Raw genomic sequence first — 25,081 nt, forward strand, 5'->3', positions numbered from 1 at the left:
AAATAAGTCTCCAAACGCGATAAATGCCTTCCAAACTATGCACACCTGGCAGCTCTTGCTCAGAAGGGGCTTTTACTCACAGATGCTTCATTAATAAAGCATTGGCATGAGCAAAGAAAATTACTGAAACATGTTTGTGTGCCAACAGAGCAAAACATGCAGCAAATGCACACAGCAGATAGCTTCGAATGTGCTGTCGTGTCACAATGGCCGCCGCTCATCAGAATATCTAGGGCAGGTTTCGTACACATGAAACAAAAAACTAAATAAAAAGCTTTACAAGACTAAAATAGCCTAAAAAAATCACAGTTGTGTTTTTCACATGCGCAAGCACGATACACACCACAGTTCATCATGTTTACTCTCATGCTTGGACCTTAATTGGTAAGCAGAATGTACTAAATAAAATAAAATCAACAATATCACCGGACTATTCCCTTAATGCAACAGTGCGACATAAGCTCCTGCATATAGCAGACACACTTGCTCATTGCATACTGCAAAACCTAGCATTCGTGCCCATGGTTGGGCACGCACAAATTCCCTATGCTCAGCACAAATGTCCATGCTTGGGAACAAATGCTCTGGCATTCATGCAAATTAAAGACGAAAATGCAACCAAGTAGCAAGAATACTAAATACTTATAGTATAAGGAAGCCCCAAATGTGATGCCCCTGGTCATCACAAACCAGATTTGCTGATAAAGCTTCCTATGACATAAAAGCCAAAAACTGGTGCCAATAATTTCGCTAACACAACATGGCAACACAAACACAATCCATTTGAAACATGATTTGCTGCAGTTTGAAATTCACAAAAGCAGTTTTTAAAAGCAAAGCTTCCCCCCCCCCTTTTCCTTTTTAATTGTACTCGTTTCTCACTTGCGTATTCAATGTCCCTTCTGATATTACATTGAGACAACTGTGGACTTTCTCAATACGCTATGTGATCCCTACAGTTCTCAATTACCTACGTGACCAGGTGACCAGTTCCTCACATCACAAGCAGATTAGGGTTGATTTTGCAGAGTTGAAATCGAGAGGGTGACATGATCCTGTCGGGTTGGGATGGAACATGATGAAATAAGTAAAACACCAACCACATAAGATTTAGTAAGGCTCACGTCTAAGCTCCCACACAGAAGCCTTACTAACGAATGAGAGTTGCTTGCAGAATTCTTCAGTCACTTATACTGGTTTTGGGGATTTGTTGAAAATGTAGCAATTCCAATACAAAAAACGGTAATTTAACCCATATTCATGAATTTGTGAGTTGTTTCACATACCAAAGTTTTCAGGTAACCTAGACTGATGCATCCACTTCCCATTGGAAAGAACAGGAGAAACCAAAATCTCTCAGAATCATTGCTTAACATAAGCATTACTGCAATCTGTAATGACAACTGGTTTTTCACCACTTTTCTTAAGTACCACTAACCAGCCATCGCCTCAATTATGCATACAAATACACAAATGTATGTCCGTAATTAAACAATCTATTATTTAAGATAAACCACTTTGGTAAAATGCTATGCTTGTTTTGAGCTATCTCAGGGCAATCCATGCCCTTCATGAGGGCCTGTTTTGACGGAGCTTTGCAATTGGTGGCCCGAGATCATCTGGTCACCCTGCCACGCCACAATGCACTAGTACCATGACATGACCCTAGTGAAATTCATCACTTACTCGCAGATTTGTGACTATTATTTCTGAAATGTTCAGAAACTCGAACTTTTTGATGAAGTCGCAGTTCATCTGCAACATGACATAAACAGAATGGTCGACAGACTGCAGTGTCAGTGACTCCAAGGCAACACTCTTTGCTGTCCTGAAAAAAAAAATATAATAATAATGAGGAAATAGAGCCACCAGTTCAATAATCTGAAGTAAGTGTATGTAGTGGCTTGCAAAATCAAAGGCTAACTGAGTCGGAACATAATAGTAACACACATGGAAATACATAAACGCTAGTACTGGTCGTTATTAAAATGGGCGACATGCACAACACACGCAAGTATAATGCATTACACTGCAGACATTAAGCTCAAAGATACAAAGGTTGCGTACTGAAAGTACTGTGAACCGAAATACGCCCACCAGTCAAACTAATGAGTCTTTTGCTCACTGCAGAGGCTAAAACTCCGCAGTAACCATCAAGAAAAAATGAGGTGCACAATGACGCACCCAATCACATTTCGATACTAGCACGCCTGTGAATTGTTCGCATTTTGTTCCCACAATACCAGTAACTTAAACATTGGCGTCACAACTTAAACTGAACCATACATCACTGCAGTTCGGCGCTAAGTCTTACAGAATTTGCTTTGAATATACAGTCGATTCCGGCACCTCTACAGACATATCCCTTCCGAAAGTAATCTGCACACTAGCAACTAAATAACTTTTTTTTCTCAGTGATTTAATAAACTAAGCATACGTAGTAGTCGGTTCAAAGGACGCTGGATGTTACCAGAAGCGAACATCCAGCAGCGTTCACATTCTACGACACTGCGAATAACATCTGAGACAACATATATTACATAAAACAATACTCGAGGGCTTTCTTCCTGCGCCGGATCAGTAGACTGGCAATAAAACCTTGCAAAATCATCTAAAAAAGACAGAACCCAGTTTAGCCTGCCATATTTTTCGTTGTTTTTTTTTCTCCCCGAGACAGCCATTTACGAAAAGTAAAACTAACTCTTAAAACATCATAAAAGCAAAGCTTATTCGATGAATACTGCCAAAAAAAAGCCAAAGGAACCACCACACACTCACCTGACATCGCCTTTTATGCTGTACCAAAGCTTCAGCGGATCACTCGGAGATATTTTGGGCTCCGACATCGCAACGGATGACCACTGAACCGCCACTATAAAACGGAATTAATAAGTCAGACTGAAGGGCAACCGATCAACTGTTAACTACTTTGTTTGCAGCAGTTGTTCACCTACAGCATAAAACAATCAGACCACGGAAAGGCGCCGAAAAATGTAGATCATTTGCATTAAAAGAGGACCGACTTTACCCATGTGCCACAGTTTATTTGTGCTAGCGCCCTCTGGATTTCGCGCCTTGGGGATCGCGTTCGCGTTTTTGCCGCGATAAATGAGTGGCTTCAGAACGCTATGCTTTCCTCAGGGTAGATACAAGTTCGTCTCTACAACAGTGACACAATACCCTAGACTGGACCTAGTTATAAATGAGTGTTCTTTGTTCTGAAGGGTTTTCGAGGTAAAAGAAATATCGACATTTTGGACGCCGCTGCGGCGTTGCCTTCCCAGGCGAGGGCGTGGTTGCCAGACCTACCAGACCTGTTTTTCTAAGCGGTGGCCCGCGTAAAAGCTCTTCCCCAAAGCCGGCACGCATTTTTCCCTAGACACAAGGCTGGTTCTTCAAAATGACATGTGGCAGCTTCACAGGATACACAGACTGCACTGCGTTAAAGAAAGCGTGCTTGCAAGGAAGCGCATATACAAGCTTGCTTCCGGCAACAAGATCGATATGCATAGCGAAAAAAAAAGTAGATCGTTTGAAAAATACCGCTTTATTCTTTTGTTTCTATGCTTCCGGGCCGAGCCTCAGAGCCTCTTTTGTTCGATACGCTATTACTTGCCTGCTGGATGCAAGTACGAAATGCAATTACGCCCAAAGAGTGACTGTCTTTGCGCCCGGCCGTTGCTGACAGACAAGGTAAAAATTGGGCCGTTAAACACAGCAAAATTTTCCTTCCGTTCTATTCATTTCATGTCAACCAATTGTGTTACCTTCCGCGCTGACAAGAAGATGTAGTTTAACAAGATCGAGGCCCTGTAGTCCATGGACGACATCACATTTTCCGTAATGGGGAGGCAACGGGAAAGCACAACAAATTATCAAGGAAACGCGTAGTTTCGAGCGTGTACTTTCTAATGATGGTGAAAAAATAAGCGACAATATCTGCCTGCGCACTCAGGCAGACGATTGGAAAAACCAAAACTTAAGGAAAAGTTCGTCTTCCGATTTTCTCGGTTAACGCTGGCACAGATCTCGTCAAGGGTCTGGGTCCAAGGACGCAGTAAGAAAGTTTTGTAATGTCTTATAGGCCGGTCGGAATTCGACGTTGTTATAACGCCGTGTGGCGATATACGGTCGACTTACTGCAGTCTGAAATATTTCTGTAACCGTACGCCACCAGCTCTTGTGCATGCATATGTATACCAATGCTACTTATAAGGTATATCCATTCTTCGCAGAGGACGGAGCTCACGCTAAGATTTCTTGGTATATATATATATATATATATATCCGCGTGGTGCATTTATTGTAGAATCGGAGAACGCTAGAAGATCGATTTAATGTATATATAAACTAAATGTCCAACATTGTCCAAAAGTCCTTTCTTTTGAGTTGGGGCGAACCGTGCGATGAAATTTATGAGTTCCGTAAAAGAGGCGCAAAAGTGGGCAGTTTTCAGCCATTCCCAGGCGGCACTCACATCGCTTTGCAGCACGAAAATCAAAACATATAATGCTATTACAATTTATGACAGTCAAAGAGCCCACAAAGGCAAACCAAGCGCACCACGAAATGACACTTCAGTGGATACCGGGACATTGCAATGTTCCAGGCAACATATAGCAGTCGATGCAGCAGAACAACAAGCACATTGCATTTCCCTCTCAATTTCAGGAAGCGAACTACGCTACATCTTAAAAGCAACATTACTCAAAATATGCAGAAAGACGGGGTTCGGCCAAAATTCCTCCTATCTATTTTATAATGATCCGCTTACTAAATTCAACATTTCATGACCTTTAAATGTAAACATGGAAACTCTTATTCATCGCTTACGACCTGGGCACTGCCCACACAAAACACTTTTTACACAAAATTGGTCGCGCTGAAATTCCTCACTGTGACTGTGGCTTTGTTGGTGAGGACAAATGTCAACTTCTGTAGAATGCCCGCACTATGGCACACCAAGACGACGACTTAAATAATCATTAATGGCTGTAGACCGTATACTTCTCAGCTTGAAGAAATTATTTGGGCCGTGGCCAACAAGAGCAATCCGAAAGTACGCTTTAATAACATACAGAACATTTCTGGAAGACAGCGGCGTTATTGGCCGCTATTAACGCACGAAAAAAAAAAATGTTTCTCTCTCCCCGGCAACGAGGCGGTCGACACCGTGGCTGGGGCTGACAGGGGACCGGATGGCTGGCTACAAGGAGATAACTAACCATTACAGATTGGGGAGGGTGTGTTTTCCTCCCGCACACCTATCACTTAATAAGCAGCAGGTGGTGACATGGCGCCTCCTTCAAATCAGTACGTATCCAAATCCAGTGACTTATCATCCAGAACAATATTCGGCCAAATGTAAATTATGTCAAGAAAGGGCGCACCTGGATCACATTATCTGGACCTGCCCTCGGGCGCCCCGACAGGGCCGAAAAATTAAGGATCGGAAGCAGTGGGAGACCGTGTTGTTCAGCTCGGACCCCGAAGACCAACTTTTGGCCGTCCAGCAGGCCGAGGATGCCGCTGGAGCTCAAGGGCTTCAGGCCGCCATCTAGGCGGGGTTGCCCCCCCCCCCCCCCCACTCTTCCGGCTACATAAATAAAGGTTATTTCTCTCTCTCTCTCTCTCTCCAAAGGATTTTTTATTTTCTTTATTTTTATTGTCAAGGTGTATATGTGATATTATTGGGGTTAGTATCGTTGATTGAATGTTTATTTGTTATGTGGCACCATTGTTCGCATTATCGCTTTAAGTACGTGTTTGTAATCACGACTTGTTATTAATGCGAAAACATTACATCTCCCATGAGGCAGAAAATCCGCTGCGATCAAACGATGGCTGCTAAAATATGGCCGACGGCGCAAAGAGTAAAAACATGTAAAAAATGCTCAGATTGACGTCAAATTTCTCAGGGAGGTTGCTGTGAACAAAGTAAATCAATGCCTTAGGAAAACAAAGGAAAAATGGTGGGAATCGAAACCGGGCCTCCTGGGGGCGAGAAGAGCACGCTTCCCCGACGGCATGGCATCTTCACAGTCCTAGCTGACTAAAGGTGCGCCTAGTGCGTGCGCCACTGCACACGTCGCGTCGCAGCCATCAGTCTGCGATGTTAGAGTACGGTGAATTAAGGTGGAAGAAAGTGAATTAAGGTGAAGTAAGGTGAATGAAAGCGAAATAAAGTGGATAAAGGTAGATTAAAGTTGATTAAGGTGGATCAGGGTTGGTGCAAATTATAGCAAGGTGGATTAAGGTGGACGAAGGTGGATTAAAGCACATTAAGGTGGGTACAAATTATATCATGGTGGATTAAAGTTGATTGCGGTTGGTACAAATTATAGCAAGGTAGATTAAGGTGAAATAAAGTGGATTAAGGTGGATTGGCATTGGTACAAACGAGCAAGGTGGATTAATGTAGAGTTGTGAAGGACACGTGACAATTTGTATGACGTCACGTATCATGGATGTAAGCAACTAGAGAAGTCAAAATGCTTTCGCATTCAAATCACGTAAGGATAATTAAGTGACTCAATTTTATTGTACTTGTATGCGACAACGTAACTTTGTTGAAACTGTGCTGGATGCAGGCACGTACGCAGGATTTTTGTTCGGGGGTGGGGGGGGGGCAACCCTATGTAACTTTTCTATGCAAATGAGGGGGAGTGTACTTTTACTAGTACAGATGTGAATAAAATGCCCACCATTCGCCATAAAGACGCGTAAACCCGCAAAAGAGAATTGAAATAACGTGCATGTCACAGGTACGCCTGTGAGATACACCTCTTCTTTACTTGGCAAATAATGAACCACATTAAATGGACTCGTGCATGAAATATAAGCAGGAAGAACCTTGCCAAGAACAAGTTAACCAGCTAAAGTGCAAAATAAAGATTTCTAGTAGCGTTTTCTGAATTAGCTCTGGAAGACAATCGCAGTTCTTTTGGATCCCTCCTTTACTGCTCTACCAAGTGCCATAACTAACTCATGTTATTATTTGGGAAGTGGCGCAACGATGCGTGGTCACCAGTCCCGTACAACCGCGTAGAGCGCAGAACGCTGCGGTTCTAGACGTACTGCGCCCACCACGGAAGGTTACAAAAACACCCCCATTAAGACAGCAGGGAAGTAGCTACGTCAGGCGGCTCGATTGATAACTGTAGAAGAGTCATACAAGAAACACGGAATTATTCTCCACTTCCGGCGGCGTTTTTTCTACTTCCTTTGTAAATAAAAAGTTGTCGATCCATAAATATTTTCACAAACAATTTTAGCTTTTCCTCCCGGTTTGGCTGTTGCCTTGGCTTTCTCCCTTAGTAGATCGCTTAATTTCTCATCTTCTTGCGACTCTTGTTTCCAGTTGCCAATTTTTCACGAAAAGTACTGTAGAATTAAGGAAAAACCAGACGAGGTAAGGGGTGACAGTCATATTGCTTATGGTTGAACGGTTATTGCAGGGTCTGATGATGGACACTGTTTCGCAATATTTTGTTTTCCACCTTATCTTAACCATATCGCGGATATATGGTTCCGAGAATCTGCCAGCGTCGCGGCAAGCCATCACTCGAGGAAAGAATGAAGCAAAAGGAAAAGTTAAATGCAACTGGCGTTTTCTCCGGCCACAACACGTTCCACTATCATACAGGCCAGCTGACTATGAATCGAGTCCCTTTCCTTGCCCTGGATCAGTGTAAAAGAAAGAAGGTTGAACTAACGTAGCAACAGCGATGCGCGTGATCGTTGAATAGATGGTGACATAAAAATTGTGTTGGGCATTATAAATAAAATAAAATATTATAATTAAAACAATAAACTACGCCCTGTCTGCTGCAATAGATGGTGACAACTGAATTCATCTTGAGGTAATCGTGCGGGCATGGAATTGAAGAGAAAACTGGCCTCTACACCCCAGGAGACGCCGATAACTACCACCATCCAAAAGGAGTTAAAAGCTTGACAACCGTTCCACTCTGTGAAGATGGAATGACAGCGAAAGCTGACGACAGTCAACACTTTCAAACGAAAAGCAAAGTGTTTCACCTCCGCCGCGGGCCGGCCTGAAGATAGAGCAACACCGGGCCAACCCTCGGCGAAGGTGAAGCAGGCGTAAAGCACCGTGCATACGTTGTCCAATCCCGAAAGTAGTGCAACGCCGGACCGACCCGCGGCAAAGGTGAAGCAGGCGTTAAGCACTCGCCCTACGTGGTTCCATCACGAAGGTAGTGCAATGCCGGACCGACCTCCGGCGGAGGTGGAAGCAGGCATTAAGAACTCCTCATACCTAGACCAATCCCGAAGATATTGCAATACCGGGCCCACTCGTGGCGGAGGTGAAGCAGACGTTAAGCGCTCGCCATACGTGGGTCCATCCCTAAGGTATAGTGCAATGCTGGGTCGAACAGCGGTGAAGATGAAGCAGGCATTAAGAACTCCCCATACCTAGGCCTATCCCGAAGATATGGAAATACCGGGCCCACCCGTGGCGGAGGTGAAGCAGACGTTAAGCGCTCGCCATACGTGGGTCCATCCCGAAGGTAGTGCAATGCTGGGTCGAACAGCGGTGAAGATGAAGCAGGCATTAAGAACTCCCCATACCTAGGCCGATCCCGAAGATATTGCAATACCGGGCCCACTCGTGGCGTAGGTGAAGCAGACGTTAAGCGCTCGCCATACGTGGGTCCATACCGAAGGTAGTGCAATGCTGGGTCGACCCGCGGTGGAGAAGAAGCAGGTATCAAGAATACCCCATATACGTAAGCTGATTCCGAAGATATTGCAATACCGGGCCCAGCCGCGGCGGAGGTGAAGCAGGCGTTAAGCACTGCACATACGTGGGCCCATCCCGAAGATTCTGAAGGGCGCTTTATAGGTTCCCGAGTCCACAGAAGTATGTGCCATTGATATTGGATCCTTTTTGCACTATCACCAGGATCGGCCCACAGGATGATTTTTTCTGTTAACGGATGCCGAAAAAAACTACGGAAGTTAGTCATACACTGCTTTCGCTGTAAAAGGCAGCAAAATGTTGACCGTCGAGTAGATTGATTTGTCGGCGCTTTATGAATGTGTGTGAGGAGTGGTGGCGTGGGCGGAAGGGGGGGGGAGGTGTTATGCCGCTTAATTTCACCCCCCCCCCCCCTCTGTGTGCGTGCCTGGCTGTATGTCGTTATGTTTTATGTTGCAACTGTATTTTGTGTGCACCACGTATCTAAGAGCCAAGGAGTAGCCGTTGCCGCATTTGTGCGCCAACATGTCTTTATATCATGCCAATAAAAATAATAATTTGTGGTGGAGGTGGCGTTCCACGATCGTGAAGTGGGAATACACGAGTATTTCTTCCTCCTCTTTCCTATTTCGCCTTTCAGATTTTCACACTGGCTTCGTCAGCCAATCTAAAGCAGCTGTCGGTGTGACCGCGCTCTCCAGGCTGTTCCGTCTCAACACAGTCAAGGGCATTAATTAGATGTTTGCCACGACGCAACCACACCCCATTCATCGGCGCCTATCCAGAAGTCAACGCAGCGTTGACGCCGACAGTTGACGGGTCTACAAAGGACCCTTCTACCAGCGCCTGACAACCAAAAGGGCCAATGTCGAATGCTACGGTGGGGACGGCTTCGACCTCGGATTCCCAGGTTTGCTACGCGCTTGCTAAATATGCGGCGGTGAAGGTACAACATTGGAGGCGGAGTGCGGCGGAACGGTGCTATATCATGGGCGGGATGTTGCCGCCGATTCGATGATTATGATTGGCCGCGATGCAGTCGTCAGATTCCCTAGTCTAGTCGCATAGGGAAGACGACGGTATTAAAAAGCGGAAACCCTTGGTGCAGTGTCGGCTGACGTGTCCTGATGTGAACTCAGACGTTTAATATGCTCCTACATGAAGGTGGCTTCCGTATCTGGAGCCAGTGTAAATAATGTTAAATAAACCCTTTTTCCTTCATTCCTACTTACCGGACGTACTCGTAGATGGGCTAGGTGGATTCCTGGCCCAAACACCACCTCGAGCTGCAATAAGGCACAGCATGTAATTCATTGTATTAGGCCCGAAAAAGATGTCCTTAAAAGAGTCAAGAAGCTGTTTCAGCCGGAATTAAAACTCTTCTTTAGCTTGCATATACGGGAGCTACCTGTCAAGCCATGGCTGGCAGAGGAATTATTTTTCGTACCATGGCGTGTACATTGTTTCATATGCAAGGAAATTGAGACGATTGAGCACTTGAGCCATTGTTCTTTGAATGCTGGGATGCTGTTTTCCTTTGGGATGTGCTCCAGCCATACGATTAAATGATAATTCCCCCTCCAGCCTCAGGGAACCCGCTTTTTGTCTGTTGAAACAGATGATAGCACGCCTTTCGACCTCATGTTATTTGCCCTGCATGTCATTAGGAAATGCAGAACTGCCGTTAGACATGAGTATATTGGCGTTCTCCAAGCATGGGTGTATACTTCAAAGAGAGTATCAGATGTCCGCGATCAAAAGACACAGGAGTACATAACGGAAGGGCTGAAAGAATTTTACCCTGTTGACACCAGCCGAGATACAGCTGACGCTTTTATTACATGACTCTTATCCGTTTCATTTCTTGGAAGCGTCTTTTGTCTGTATTTCCTTCGACACCTGAGGCCAACACGTTGTGACGATGTACAATTTGATATATTTTTTTACCTATAGGAATGCATAACCTGTGGTAGACACGCACGTTAGAGCGAAACGCAGAACCTATAATTTCCTCAGCAACTCATTTCAGCCAAAAAATCGTCCAGCCGAAGTATCTATATGAACAAATTGAATTTTGTCCAGAGCCGTAATTTATATTGGTAGCTGTAAAAACAGTTACACCCTTTCGGGTCTATATTTGCCGCGCAACAATAATCGTCATCTGCCTTGCTTGCGTTTCCTTTCTTGAAAACGCTGCGCTCGCTACTTTCCCGTGGAGAATGCTCTGTCATGCTGGTAACACGCATGCCGTTCGTGACTTGACTCGTGACTCCTCTACTGACTTGCGTACAGTTTATTGGTCAAAGTTTAAGAAGGATATGGATGACGCATGTCGGGAAGGCATTTCACACACTATCGACGATGCAATCGCAGAGACATTGAAAACATCCATCTGCTCGCTTACAAGGTCAGCAAAGCGAATAAACTTGGACATTGAACTGGAGGGGCTGTGTGCGGCACGCCGACAGGCGGAGAGAAGGTATCGGCGCACGAAATCCGTCTTGGATCTGAGGGCTTCCCGACGCATACAAAAGAAAGTCCAGCTTCGTATGAATAAACTGGAAGACAAGCGATGGACAACTTTCTGTCAGTCGCTTGATCCCGGAAAATCGCTCTCGTACATATGGAGAACTGTTCGGGGTCTTCGCTCATCTGCGCCTCAAAGGAAGCCCTTTACTGCTCTGGCCCTCTACCAACTCTGCTCGGAACTTGAAGTGGCTGAATAGTTCTGTGCACGGGTTGCTGGGTCCATGGCCATAATTACTGACGCAGCACTGAATGACATCCCTGAGGCACGTGTACCAGAGATATGAACGTGCTATTTTCACTCGAAGAGCTCGACGCTACGTTGGCGATCTGCAGGCGTTCTTCGTCACCAGGACCTGATGGCACCACGTATGCTGCCCTATGCCACCTTGGACATGACTCACGTGGTGAGCTGCTCAGCTACTACAATGAGTCTTGGCAGAACAACGCCGTTCCTAAACAATGGGAATCGATCGAGCCGCTTGATCTCCATTCTGAAACCTGGAAAATCTCCGCTTGATCTATCATCATATCGTCCGATTGCGCTTTCGAGCTGCTTCGGCAAAGTGATGGAAAGAATGATTCTTGCTCGCTTGGAATGGTACCTAGAGCGATTCAACATATATCCGTACGTCGCGACAGGTTTCCGTCGAGGTCGCTCGTCCACCGAAAACGTCACTGACATCGTAACCTGGGTACAAAATAAAAAAAAAAGCCTCAAGCGCCTATCAGTTACATTTTTTCAAGATATAAAAGGAGCATACGACGTCACCCATGAGGCCATACTGAACTCACTCGAGAGTGTGGGAGTTGGTGGGCGGATGTATCAATGGATTCGGGACTATTTGACTGAGAGGTGCCTCTTCTTACAGATCGAAGACGGTTTTGGCGACTTCGGAACATTGCATCTGCCGTGGTGCGCCGCAGGGTGGAGTGTTGAGCCCCATATTGTTCCAGCTCGTCCTGGTAGGACTAGCGGAATACTTACCGTGGACAGTTCATGTCTCATTATACGCTGACGACATGGCCTATGCGGTGACTCGCCCTCAGCTAAGAGCCAGGCTTCAGCGGGCGGCAACCATGACGGCTTCTTATCTCCGAGAACAAGGCCTCAGTGTGTCTACTGAAAAGTGCGCATTACTTGGTTTTACGCGGAAACAAATGTCATCGTATCCTGTTACCATCAATGGTCAAGCTGTATTCTATGTTAAGACGCATCGCTTTCTGGGCGTCATCATTGACCGCAACCTCTCGTGGAGCCCTCACTGCGTCTATCTGAAGAATAAGTTAGTTGTCGTTGCTAAGGTCTTTAAATTTCTCTGCAGGAAAAACTGGGGTACACCAGTCCATTCTATGATGCAGCTGCACAGGGCACTGTTTCTCGGACTCCTACGTTACAGTCTACCAGTGTTGTCAAATACGTGAAAGACGAACTTTCGCGCTTTGGAGAGCATACAAGGTGAAGTCCTACGCACGTGTTTTTCGATGGGGGCGAAATGCGAAAACACCCGTGTACTTAGATTTAGGCGCGCGTTAAAGAACCCCAGGTGGCCGAAATTTCCAGAGTCCTCCACTACGGTGTGCCTCATAATCAGAAAGTGGTTTTGGCACGTAAAACCCCCAAAATTTAAAATTTTTTACGCACGTGTTTAGGGCTGCCTCGGTGCACCTCAACAGCAGCAACAATTGTCATCGCGGGAGACCATATGATCCAGACACATGTAGCTGTCGACTCACTCAGGGCGCACATTCGCCATCTGTCAAGGATCCCCGACCATCGTTTAGCCTCCCTACCAGCCGAGAGACCTCAAGTGACCTTTTCAAGAGTGATTAGCGCTCATCAAGCGTGCATACCGTCATCTTTTACACCGGCGGCGAAGCCTTAATCTCCCCTGTGGTGCCTGCGACAGCCTCAAGTGAATTTTGCTATTCCTGGAATTACAAAAAACGCCAATCATCCATCATCGGTTCTGAAGCAACTTACGCACCTATTACTGCACCAGACGTATCATGACCACATACATATATATACCGATGGTTTAACCTCACCTACCAACTCAACTGCCGCCTTCGTCGTTCCAGCTCAGCAGGTTACAGATAGATTCAAATTGTCACACATGACTACGTCTACGTCGGCGGAACTTGCAGCTCTCCATGCCACTATGACGTACGTCACCGAAGAGCCAACAGAGAAATGAGTCGTATTTTGTGATTCTAAGGCAGCTCTTCACAGTATAAAGTCGGCATTACATCACAGAACTTACGAGCAGATGATATCTGACATCAGGGAAGTGCAACACCATACTCTGGAAATAGGGCACAACATTCTCTTTCAATGAATTCCTGCTCACTGTGGCATCGTCAGCAACATCCTCGCTGACCAGGCTGCCCGGTCTGCCCAAGAATATGCCCAGACGCGTTCAACACCTTTGGCTAGGTCGGACGCTGCCAGGGAACTTCGCCTACTTGCACGCAAACAGCCGCAAGATCTCTGGAGTTCAAGTGCCTTCAATTGCCGATTACATAAACTGGACCCCACGCTACGGCTACAACTGCCATCTAGCCTTTCCCGCGGCGAAACAACCTTTCTGTGCCGCTTGTGGCTGGGAGTGGCGTTCACGAACGCCTACTCCTATCGTTTGGGAATGGCCGAGAGCCCGGTGTGCGACTCCTGTGGGTGCGAGGAAACCATCGAGCACCTATTGTGTACCTGCCCTCGCTACGATGTAGAACGCCTCTCTCTGCGGGTGACTTTACACCGACTGGACTCGAGACCATTCACCAAGTCAACATACTAGGACCGTGGCCACACCCATCACTGACACAAAAAGCGATTCGTGCACCTGCTTAAGAGACCGTTTATAGTGTCCTTGTATATAGTGTCCCTCCCAAACGCACTCAGTGCCTACTCTACTTCTTTTTTCCTCTTTTTATTCCCCTTTCCCCAACCCCAGTGCAGGGTAGCAAACCGAGTGCTCGTCTGTTGACCTCCCTGCCTTCTCTGTCCTTGCTCTCTCTCTCTCTCTCATTTCTCGCGGGATAAGTTATTTATGTATATATTGTCATTTTCCAGGTCACCTAAAAGGGTAGCTATTGTTGTGACGGTGACGTCTCAACGCTGCCGCCACTGTTCCGAAGGAGGAGACAAGGCGACGGTGATTAAACGAAACACATATATGCAGTATGTACAAGGGCGTTACATGAGCGGCTCAGAGGCCTGACTCACACCAAAGCGTGCGGCGAGTGACGGGAGGACGCCTCTGGTCGCTGTCGTCGTCGTCTTCTCTCCGGCATCACATGGTTCGGGCTTTTCCCAGGAGTCGCTGCAGTTGTCATCAGTTCGAACTCCTCCAATCAGGACCCACCGCGGGTTGCTGTGCGAATTCCGACGAATGGACGAGAGGCACCTGCATCAGGCGATCCCGGTGAAGTGGCTCATCGGCGCCGCTCCGGCGGCGCCACCGGATGTAACCCGAACATGACTCGCCGTCGGGCCCGGCCAATTCGCTCGGCGCAAGGTTTCAGCCGCATGGCGGCAAAGCGAACTTTTGTTGGGAGCTCTAGCACAACACTATGCGTGATTTTAACCTGTTTCTTCCATGACATATTCTTGAAAAGGAGTCAGCCAAGTGTTTCTATTTCTGAATGTATAAGGTATGTCGGATGGTTGTGTTAAGGGACATAATGCAAAAAAGATTGTTTCGTTTTGCTTAAGACTCTTCTTGCATTTTAATAGTGGATTAAAACTATACAATAAAGGAAGTATGCCGTATTTTAGAAGTAGGCCTTTGTTTGAGCATCGTGTACTACATTCGCTATATGACGCAGTGCCCGTTTCTGTAGAGTACACATCTTCTGAATATTCCAACATGAAGCAGTTTCCCCATATAAGATGAGCACGAGGTCGCGGGATCGAATCCCGGCCACGGCGGCCGCATTTCGATGGGGGCGAAATGCGAAAACACCCGTGTACTTAGATTTAGGTGCACGTTAAAGAACCCCAGGTGGTCAAAATTTCCGGAGTCCCCCACTACGGCGTGCCTCATAATCAGAAAGTGGTTTTGGCACGTAAAACCCCATAATCTAATCTTCCCCATATAAGAGTACAGTAATTAATGTGAGGTACAAAGAGAGCGTTATAAAGCAATTATTGAATCTTGTCTGTGAGAACAAGACGAAGCCTAGAAAGCATCCCAAGCGCTTGTAATAGACTGACACACACACGATGTACATGAGCATTCCAGCTTAAGTGTTCTGTGAATATTACTCCTACTATTTTAATCTCACTCACAATAGCTATTTTTTTTCACTCCAGAGATACAAATCAAGTGAATGGTTAGAAGAAGAAGAAAATAAACTTTATTAAAAAGAATGGTCCGGCACTTTTGGTTGTGGTGGCCTCAGGCGGCGTCTCGAAGTCCTTGGACTCGGGCGGCATCTTCGGCTTGCCGGACGTCCCAGAGCTGTTCTTCCAACTCCGAAATCTTGAGAGCCGCCTCCCAGCGGCGGCGACGCCGACGGAGAAGGTCCCCAGCGGCCCCCGCAGCTGGGGCGGCGTCGCGTGAAGAAACAAGCTCGAGACTTCCTGTACGCTGGTAGCGACCGCGGTGTTGCTGTTTTTTTGTTGTTGTTGTTGAAAGATTTGAATAAAACTGATTTTGCTTTGGTGGTATTAATTTAAACTGAATTTGCTATACCCCATGCGTGAATTTTTTAAAGTGTTGTGCTCGCTAAGCGAGAGAGCTGATGTAGAACGTGTGCGTGGACGAATATGCTTGAGTCATCGGCAAAAATAATGAATTGCGCATTGTTACTAACTTTTACAATGTCATTTATATATATTCTAAACAATATCTTCCTAATATGCTCTCTTGGGAGACCGCAGCAGCAATATCTTCTACAGAGGAAAGCTGATTTGGGATTGCTACTGCCCGTTTTTTATGCTTCAAGTATGATTGTAGAAGAGAAAACGGTAGACCACGAAACCCATAATATATTACTTTTGCAAACAAGGTTCGATGACTTATTCTATTGAAAGCCTTGGAGAAATCCATAAAGACGCCTAACATTAATTTTTTTTCTTCAAAACCCTGTAATATTATTTTTTCTGCGCCAGCACAGCGAGTTCTGTGGACATGCGCTGGTGGAAGCCGAGCTGTTGCGGTGATATAAAAAAGTGTTTTTCGCAGAACGAGGCGACTTTTTCCAAACCCTTAGGAAAAACGGGGAGGACAGAAACAGGTTGATAATTCGAAAATTTTCTTTTGTCTCCGCTCTTATACAAAACTGTGTTACTTTCGCGTGTTACATTTTTCTCGGGAAAAATGCCCGTAGAAAGAGAAATGTTATATATGTAGTTAAGCACATGGGGACAATAAGGTCAAGTACATACCATACTTTATTGGCCGTACTTGAAGGCCGTCGATATCTCGAGCTTTACTCTTGAGCATATGGAATAAATTTCCTTGGGTGTAACTGGAGAAAAAAATGCTCAGTGAATGTTACGTTCATTTAAAAAGCTCATATAGCTGCATTGTTGCGGACATTTGACATTAAATTTGTAAAGTAGGTATTAAACCGGGCTGCTAGTTCCCGGCCCTTCATAAGCCTATTATGTATATTAACCTGTAATTCACTGAGCCTATTTGCCCGATTCAAAAAGCTTTTAAGTTCGCGCCATAGAACTTCCCCTCGACCGGCACATTGCAAAACACGTTTTCGTAATACGCATTTTTCGTGCTGCGCAAATATTTTGTTACAAAATTTCTAATTTTTTTTAATGATGCAAAATCAGTAGCATCCCGTGTATGCATCAACTTTTATATACGGAAGGCTAGTGACGTCACTCCCCACGTCGCGAGCTGCCGTCGCCGCCGCAGCTTGCGTAACAGTAATCCTTACCTGGACAGGTTTGCGGGGAGCGCTATGTGCTTCGCATTGTTATCAGGAGCGCCTTATCATCAATTATGTGGTTTGGACGCTTGTTTTGTGCTTGTTCTTTGTGAAAAGAATGCTGTTCTGAATGTTGTACGCGTAATTCCAAAGAATATATGCGCGTTTCGCTTCACTTCTATGAGTGCTTGAAGCTTGCTTCACCTCCGCCACGGGTCTGGCCGGTATTGCACGACCTCCATGATCGGCCCACATTTTTGCCCACGGACGACGACACGAAACGTGCAGGGCAACTAGAGGATAACAGCTTCGCTGTAAAAACGGAGTGGGTGATAGGCTGAACTTCCGACTACTAATCTGTGGGAACGGATTTCAAATCCATTCAGTAATCTGCGCTATTTTTAATTTTTTTTATTTTTGTAAACCTCGCAAAGTATTTTTGGATTCCTGCTACGGAAATCGGCGCAAGGGGCGGAAAACCAAACGACTAGGGCAGTGAGAGATAGCAGATATACCTGCAAAAGGGAAACATAGGGTGCGATTCCCTAAGGTGCGATTCCAAAAAAGGGGTCAATCCTGAATAGGAGAGATGGCTTTGCCTAGTCAAATCACATGGCTTCACTAAGTTTTTGTTGCAGTCTAGATAAAAAACGTTTGGCATTTTATATTGAATATTCAATGCGGTGTCAAGGTACGTTTCTGTGGGTGTAAGTGGGGGAGCTATGGACACCAGAAAATATACTTAAGGGTGCAAATTTCCTTAGTGTGTGGTGTTATTGTGCATGAGAGCTGCAAGCATGGCGGTTCAGCCTGCATGGGAAAGATGGTTAGTACATGGATAGGCTTAAACTTCATCCGTCTGGCTTCAAGCAGCTTTGCAACTTTGCTGATTGATCATTTTCAACAAAATATTGCGTTATAAATGCAACAATGCGCGTTAATTCTGCTTGTGTGCCAAATAAAATTTATGAATTCTGGGGTGTTACGTGCGAAGCCCGCTATTCGATCATGAGACACGCCGCAGTGGGCAACTCCAGATTATTTTGACCACCTGGGGTTCTTCAACATTCCGCCAGTGCACCGGTACGCGAGCGTTCTTGCATTCCGCCCCCATAGAAATGCGGCCGCCGCAGTCGGGATCGACCCCGCAACATTGTGCTTATACCACGGCCGCTATGCATGTGCGCAATCTTACTGCCTTCTGTGTTTAGAAAAATAGGATTGCTTCGGAATTTAGGCCAATAATACAAGACAAGACGCAGTAAATAAAGCCACAATAACGTTCGAAGACACAAAGAGCAGACAAATTCACGTACTAACCATCCCCAATTCCCACAGTTCCGGAGTTCCCTCTAGTAACTTTAGTAGGAAACTGCCTGATTCGGATTCGTTGAGATGTACGTCCTCCTTACATAAAACACTCCTTGTGGCGTCAATTAGATAAGTAGTGCACCATTTTGGCCCGCATTCACAAAAAAGTGCTAATGTCTCGGGTGTAGGCCCGGGCCCCCGTGGCCCCTCTTGCGGATCCGGCAGCTGGTTCACTGGATTTGGAAAATTGCCACTGGATTACTAACTGCGAAATAATTACAAGACCTTATTCAGGACCGCATGTTTCTGGACTGCTGCAAAATCTGTGCTGTATGCCTGAAGACATAAAGCATCGTGCTTCGATCACAAGCACTCGTTCATGTGGTCACGTGTTTTGAACTGCAGTCACATAAAACATGCTGCAAGTTCTCAGGAAGATTGAACACATGGTCGAGTCTATAATAAGTGAAACTTGTATTCAAAGTAGGTGGTGTAAGCCACGTTGAGTCTGATACCGTGAAGCATGCTGCTCAGGCCTCGACAGCATGTTAAATTCGCGAAATAGATCAATTTTGTCAAGGGGCCCGTATTAAAGGTTCGCACCAAACCACAAAGAACGCTGTGAACGCAACGCTGAAGTAGACGCCAGAGTTGTAGCGTGTTTCCTCGAAAATGATATTTCAGCTGACCAGGCCCACTGACCAAGAAGTGTCCAGGCAATCACTGACACACAACGCTGTGACGCAGTTCGCAGGCTCTATACACAGGTGTATGGTGTCGTCGAGAAGCTGCTCTGATGGGCGTTGCGATTTCGACAACTGCAGGGCCGCTCGTGAGTCGGTAAAGACAACCCATGATTGAACACCTTGTTCTAGAACACTGTCAACAAAGGCTGCCCGCAGTGCAGCTAATTCAGTGGTTGTAGCTGAAGTCTGGTGGCTAAGTGTAGTAGAAATAGTAACACAGTGACGGTAATCCCCACACCAATGGCAGAGGATGTAGGTGCGACAGAGCCAGGGGCATATATGTGAAAGTGAGTACTGTAGCAGTTATGAATACGATCAAGAGCAGAATATGTCAACGCTGGTAGATGAGTATATTCTTTTTTTCTCTCTCTCCCTCTTGTATCAAGGCATTCACGTGATGATCGCCCAATCCGTCCTGGTGCCGTAGTGGCTTTCATGCTGCGATGCTAAGCCTGGGGTTTCGCGATAAAATCCAGACCGAGACGGCTGCATTTCTGGGAGGGGGGGGGCGAAATGCAAAAACGCCCGTGTCCCGTGCATTGGGGGCACGTTAAAGAACCCCCTGGTGGCCATAATTAATCCGGGTCCCCCAATACGGCGTGCCTCATAATCATATCGTGCGGTTTTGGCACGTACAACCCTATAGAATTTAAATGATTGATAAGAAAGCGATTTCCACGTTGATATCGTCGCGCAGAAAGGCTCTGGTGATCATTGGGAGCAAGCTGCGCACGTCTGGACCGCAGCTAGAAGCTGTAGTTGACCTGGCGCACCGGCAACAAAGCGTACACAAGCTCGAAGAGGCTCCTGCAGCAGAAGCACGGGAAAAGAAATGTGTCTGCTTCCTGTAAAAGTTCCTTCAGTCGAGGCGCTTTTCAGCAGGCCTACGCACAACCTTTAAATCTCTTGCTTGCGCAATTGCAAACGTTTTTATGTTATAGACTGGGATTGATTTAGGATTCTTTTCCACCACCTCTTGCTCGCTGACGTACATTCAAAGCACGATGACATATTGTTTTTACGAATTTTAATGTGCTACGTGCTGAACGCGCGATCCAAAGGACCAGAATAAAGTTTTACCATACCATACCATATTGATGTACTAACATATATTATAATCAAACTTTTCTCTCAGATTTGTTTTTGCGGTTGCTACCTATACCAAAATATACCAGCCGCATTAATGAATGTCATTCGGTGTGGGGGATGGAACAGAGCGTTTTCGCCCACGAGAAAACATTGCGGTGCCTATTTGTTCAATGAAGCGGCTGCTTCGCTTCCTTGTGAACCGATCTTGGACTCTACAGGTGCTCCAGCATACCTGCCGCAAATGACCCTCGATTAATTTGCTTTCCCTGAATCCGTTGTGCGCCGAGGTTTTCCCACTCCTATACCTATAGTCCCACGGATAGATAAAATCGAACGCGAAACGCGTGAATCGCCAGAAGAGGAAAATATGCGAGGAGGTCCGGGAGAGGCTTCCATTTCGCGCCGCTGCAACCTGACAAGTCGCCTACGCGTCGTTAACACAGAAGCCACGTCTCGCTCACAATGGGCGATCAGAACGGGCTCGGGAGGAAAATTATCGAAGCACGTGTCCCGACACGACTCACACGGAAGCATTAGACGCGGTGCTCAAAAAGTGCTACCGTGTTTTCGCTTCGCACGGGTGCATACAATATCTAAATACGGTACGTGCTTATGGCCATTGTTCCAAAGCGATAAAACAAGAAGAAATGTCTTAAGCTGGGCAGAGCGCAAGGAAAGATACAATAAACGCGACTCCGTAACCTCGCGCGTATGCGATGGCTATAGCCGCGCGAAAATCGCTGATGGTCTTGGTTTGCCTTTCTTTTTTTTTTTCTGGGCGAAGAAGTGTCCGTATGCGCAGCAATAACGTCGAGCTGTAGAGTTCGTTGGCTTTAAACTGAAGACAGACGTTCCGGGTTTTTGTTATTTTATTCTCTACAAGCGACCACGATACGGTTGAGCAACCGCCTAAGTGAGCCCGAGGCAGGACACTTTGGAAGAAGCGAGTGTGGCCATAATGATTTCTGGCAAGGAAGAAACAGCGCACTCTGACAATTGCAGAAATAACCAAGCGCAGTCATTTCAGTTCCTTCTCCCTTCTTTTTTTTTTTAATCACTCAAGTAAAGCACTTGCGACGAATTAACGGGTAGCCACTTTTCACCTGCGCTCACTTATTTACATAATCAGAAGGCGTGAGAAACAGCAAGTCCTATAAGAAAATGCTGAAATATTTAATAGTTTCAGTTAAAAACCAAATTATTGATATGATAATACGCGATTCTTCTGGGGCGGAATTCACTAAGCGAACTTATGCACAAAATTTGGCCTAAGAATAGTCTTGCGAAAGAAAGCGTATTCACAAAGCTAAAACTGTTCGTAAGATCAGCATGCTTGCAATGCCCGCTGCAGCAAAGAGGAGCGCCCTAGTCGGAAAAAAAATGCGTATATTTAAGGGTAGGACAGGTGCGAATTTCAGTACTTGCGCCAATAGTAAGGGTAATTAAGTCGATTCACAAAACCTAAACAGCCGTCGCATGTTGTCAAAGTAAGAATTAATTTCTACGTTAGGGGGGTAGCAATCTTACGAATATAATTATGTCTACCTGCGCCGCTCGCGTTGACGCGGGCAAGCGTTGGAACGCGCTGCGGCGACTGATGGGTCAGATGCCAAAACTGATAGCCGAGGATGGCGTGTGATTACATCTTTGCGGCGCGCTCTGATTTGTCATTTCAAAGTGCATTGAGCTGTTTCAGTGCATAATTGTATTGAGCGTGCGCTGCTGTGGAAGGCAGCAACATTAATGCTGTGCGGCAAACTTCTGCCTAATGTCTGATAGGCTGTGTTTCTGTATGTGCGATGACGCTCCGCTCTATTGGGCGTCAGCAAATAGAAGTGTCCGTCCCTGACAACCGTCAAGTTTGTCATCGATGTGCTATGAGCACTCCTATCGTATCTTTTATATATATATATATATATATATATATATATATATATATATATATATATATATATATATATATATATAGTTTGACCTTTATCTTGCTCAAAGGGCTGCGGATAATTATTTGTTCCAACGCTTTGAGGCTATGTTCTTCATGCGAGATGAAACAATGAAAAATAGCCTAAACGTTTCTGATTATCAAAACTTGTAGCTGTTGCACAATTCGCTGTCGTTTTCCGTGCTGTCAACCCCAGCCTTCAATTATATAACCTATAGTTTCAGTTCAGCACTAAGTCGAAGTGACGTAGTGTTTCTGCCTACGGTTTTTCTCATACTGTGGCCTACGGTGTGCGCCAACGTATGCTTACGACGGATGGCAATCCTGTCAATGATATGAAGCGGGACGTCACTACGATGACATAAAAAATGGCGAATAATAGCACGTACCACCATTGATACGCAAATCATGCGAACTGCTTGAATAAGAGTGATGCCGTGAAGTACACCTCACGAACGAAGCTAAGAATTGTCGCTAGAATAAACACAGAGAGAGCGAGAGCGGTTTATAGTTACTTAACCACACTGACGAGTGTCACTGGAGACACTTTGTTTTTGGTAAAAAAAAGCTCGCAACATAACGCTCATAAAGACGCCGCTAAATTTTTGTAAGCGACAGCAGACGATAGCCATCGTCGCCTTATGATTGGCTGAAGATGCTTATTCTAAACCCCAGACTAACATCAGTCCTGGGCGAAATGACGTCACTCTTGTCTTTCAGTCGCTTCGTCCGATGTTCTATCTATAGTTTCTTCCTTCACTTAAGAAACCCTTCATAGGCGTTTGTGAATTCAGCGCAATAATTTTTTTACCACTGGCGACAGTCTTACGGTGCTCCGCGCTCGCTGCGCAGGATAGTCTGGTCAACATGACAACATGAAAAAGCCGGCCAAAGTGGCCTGGTATCACGAAGTGAACAATGTGAAGCGTGCACGACGCTAAGAGCGGTCACTAAAAGGAGTCCTATCAGCAAGATCAACATTTGCGTCGCTCGAATTATGCTGCCTTTTGGGCTCTCGTGGCGGCGCACATTTCGACCCCTTAATTGTGTGTGTGTAATTAGCGATGTAAGTGCACATCGTAGGCATTATACTAAAGGACTGAGCGAACATTACATCAAGGCCGTGGTGCTTGCAGCAGACGGCTGACAGCTGAATAATCATTTCATTTAAGTGTAACTTCCACAATTACGTTTAGCCACAGCGCACGCGTATCCGCAACTTCTCAGGCTTCGACTCTACCACTGGCTCTACATGTTTTAATTACCAGCAAGAAAAGTAGAAAAATACTTATCGAGAAAATGGTGAGGCAAGGAGACGGAATCTCTTCAATTATATTATGTGCATGCTTAGAAGTATTGAAGCTATTAGATAGGAAAATGGGAACGATCAAGGGCGATGATCAACGCCGAATACCTCAACAAGCTTCAACCTGCCGATGACATTGTCCTGTTCAGCAACACTGGGGAGACGTTGCAACAATTGATTGAGGACCTTGACAGAGAAAGCCTAAGAGTGAGAGAGAGAAAGAGGAATATAGGAAGGCAGGGATGTTAACTAGTCAAGGTTCTAGTTGGCTACCCAACGCAGGGGGAAGGGAGAAGGGGAAGAGAGAAAGAAGGGAGAAAAGGGAGAGGGAAGGTGTAGAGACGTGTACGAACAGTACTTGAGTTAAAGCCACTCGCGCAAACCACACGTTCTGAGAAAGCACAAAAGTGCCTTCACTGCCTTCTGAGCCGATGATCGATGGGGACAGTGCTCTAGTACTGTCTGTTCACTCAGAGAACGATCATCTAATTTCCTCAATGTGTTAGACAAAGATTGTATTTGTGATTGAAATTGAAGACAATGGCACAATAAGTGGTCAATGTTAAGAAAGCCTAAGAGTAGGTTGAACAATAATATGCGGAAGTCAAATGTAATGTTGAACAACTTGTCAAGCGAACAAGAATTCATCATTTACAGTCAGCCTCTAGAGTATGTACAGGAGTAAGATTATTTAGGACAATTAGTCACAGGGAACCCTGATCTTTAGATAGAAATTTACAGAAGAATGAAAGTGGTTCGAAGGGCACACGGCCGGCATTACCATATCGCGACTGGGAGCTCACCGCTGTCGTTGAAAAGTGTACAATCATTTCATTCTTCAAGTACTATAATATGATGCAGAAAATTGAAAGTTAACGTTTAAGATTCAGAATAAGTTAAGGACCGCTCAAACAAGCGATGGAACGAAAAATTTTAGATCTAATGCTCAGAGAGTGGAAGAGGGCGGTGTGGATCAGAGAACAAAGTGGGGTAGTCGTAACTGAATACAAGAGGGAAAAATAGGAGCTTGGAAGGCGACGTAATCCATGCGGCAGATAATCGGTGGTCCATTAGCAATACAGATTGGGTGCTAGGGAAAGGAAGCGCTGTTGAGGATGGCGAAAAATTAGTTGGAGTAATGAAATCAGGAAATTTGCATTGGAATCAGTTAGCGCAGGTCAGGGGTAATTAGAGATCGCTGAGAGAGGCCTTCGTCCTGCAGTGAACTTAAAAGTACGCTGATGACGTTTTACAACATCCAGAACTCGTGCGGAATTTTAACAGACTGTTGCTCTTGAGCCGCAATTAATTCGCTTCGTACTGCGAGGCCGCATTCGTACGTTTACAGAACGGCATCGGGTGCCGCTTGGATACCACTACCCCCACGTTGGTATCGCACTATATGTCCAGTGACTGGCCTGAACAAAGTGCGTCAGTGTCGCAAGATCGACGACTTTAACCGATTTGACCCGAAACCAACTAGAATTTTGAACCGCTATGGACTTCGTATACGTTGCTGTGCAGTAATCTGATGTGCACTTTAG

At 45.6% G+C, this 25,081-nt stretch overlaps 1 protein-coding gene across 4 annotated transcripts in view; it reads right to left on the minus strand.

Moving 5' to 3' along the window:
- Positions 1-14,746, minus strand: part of LOC135919888 (alpha-protein kinase 1-like) — a 53,058-nt gene extending 38,312 nt beyond the window's left edge. Inside the window, exons 1-4 of one of the 4 annotated variants that reach the window (XM_065453884.1) lie at positions 14,478-14,746; positions 9,958-10,011; positions 2,779-2,872; positions 1,687-1,828 (exon numbers count right to left, since the gene is read on the minus strand). In XM_065453884.1, the coding sequence (XP_065309956.1) occupies positions 1,687-1,828; positions 2,779-2,846 (210 nt within the window). In that variant the 5' untranslated portion in view covers positions 2,847-2,872; positions 9,958-10,011; positions 14,478-14,746. Of the gene's footprint in view, positions 1-1,686; positions 1,829-2,778; positions 2,873-2,954; positions 3,276-9,957; positions 10,012-14,477 lie in introns of those variants that run through there. The other 3 variants (XM_065453885.1, XM_070530928.1, XM_065453883.1) reach the window with 3 other exon arrangements.
- Positions 14,747-25,081: the final 10,335 nt, after the last annotated feature.

The sequence above is a fragment of the Dermacentor albipictus genome, chromosome 1 (assembly GCF_038994185.2).
Source record: "Dermacentor albipictus isolate Rhodes 1998 colony chromosome 1, USDA_Dalb.pri_finalv2, whole genome shotgun sequence".
Lineage (NCBI taxonomy): Eukaryota > Metazoa > Arthropoda > Arachnida > Ixodida > Ixodidae > Dermacentor > Dermacentor albipictus.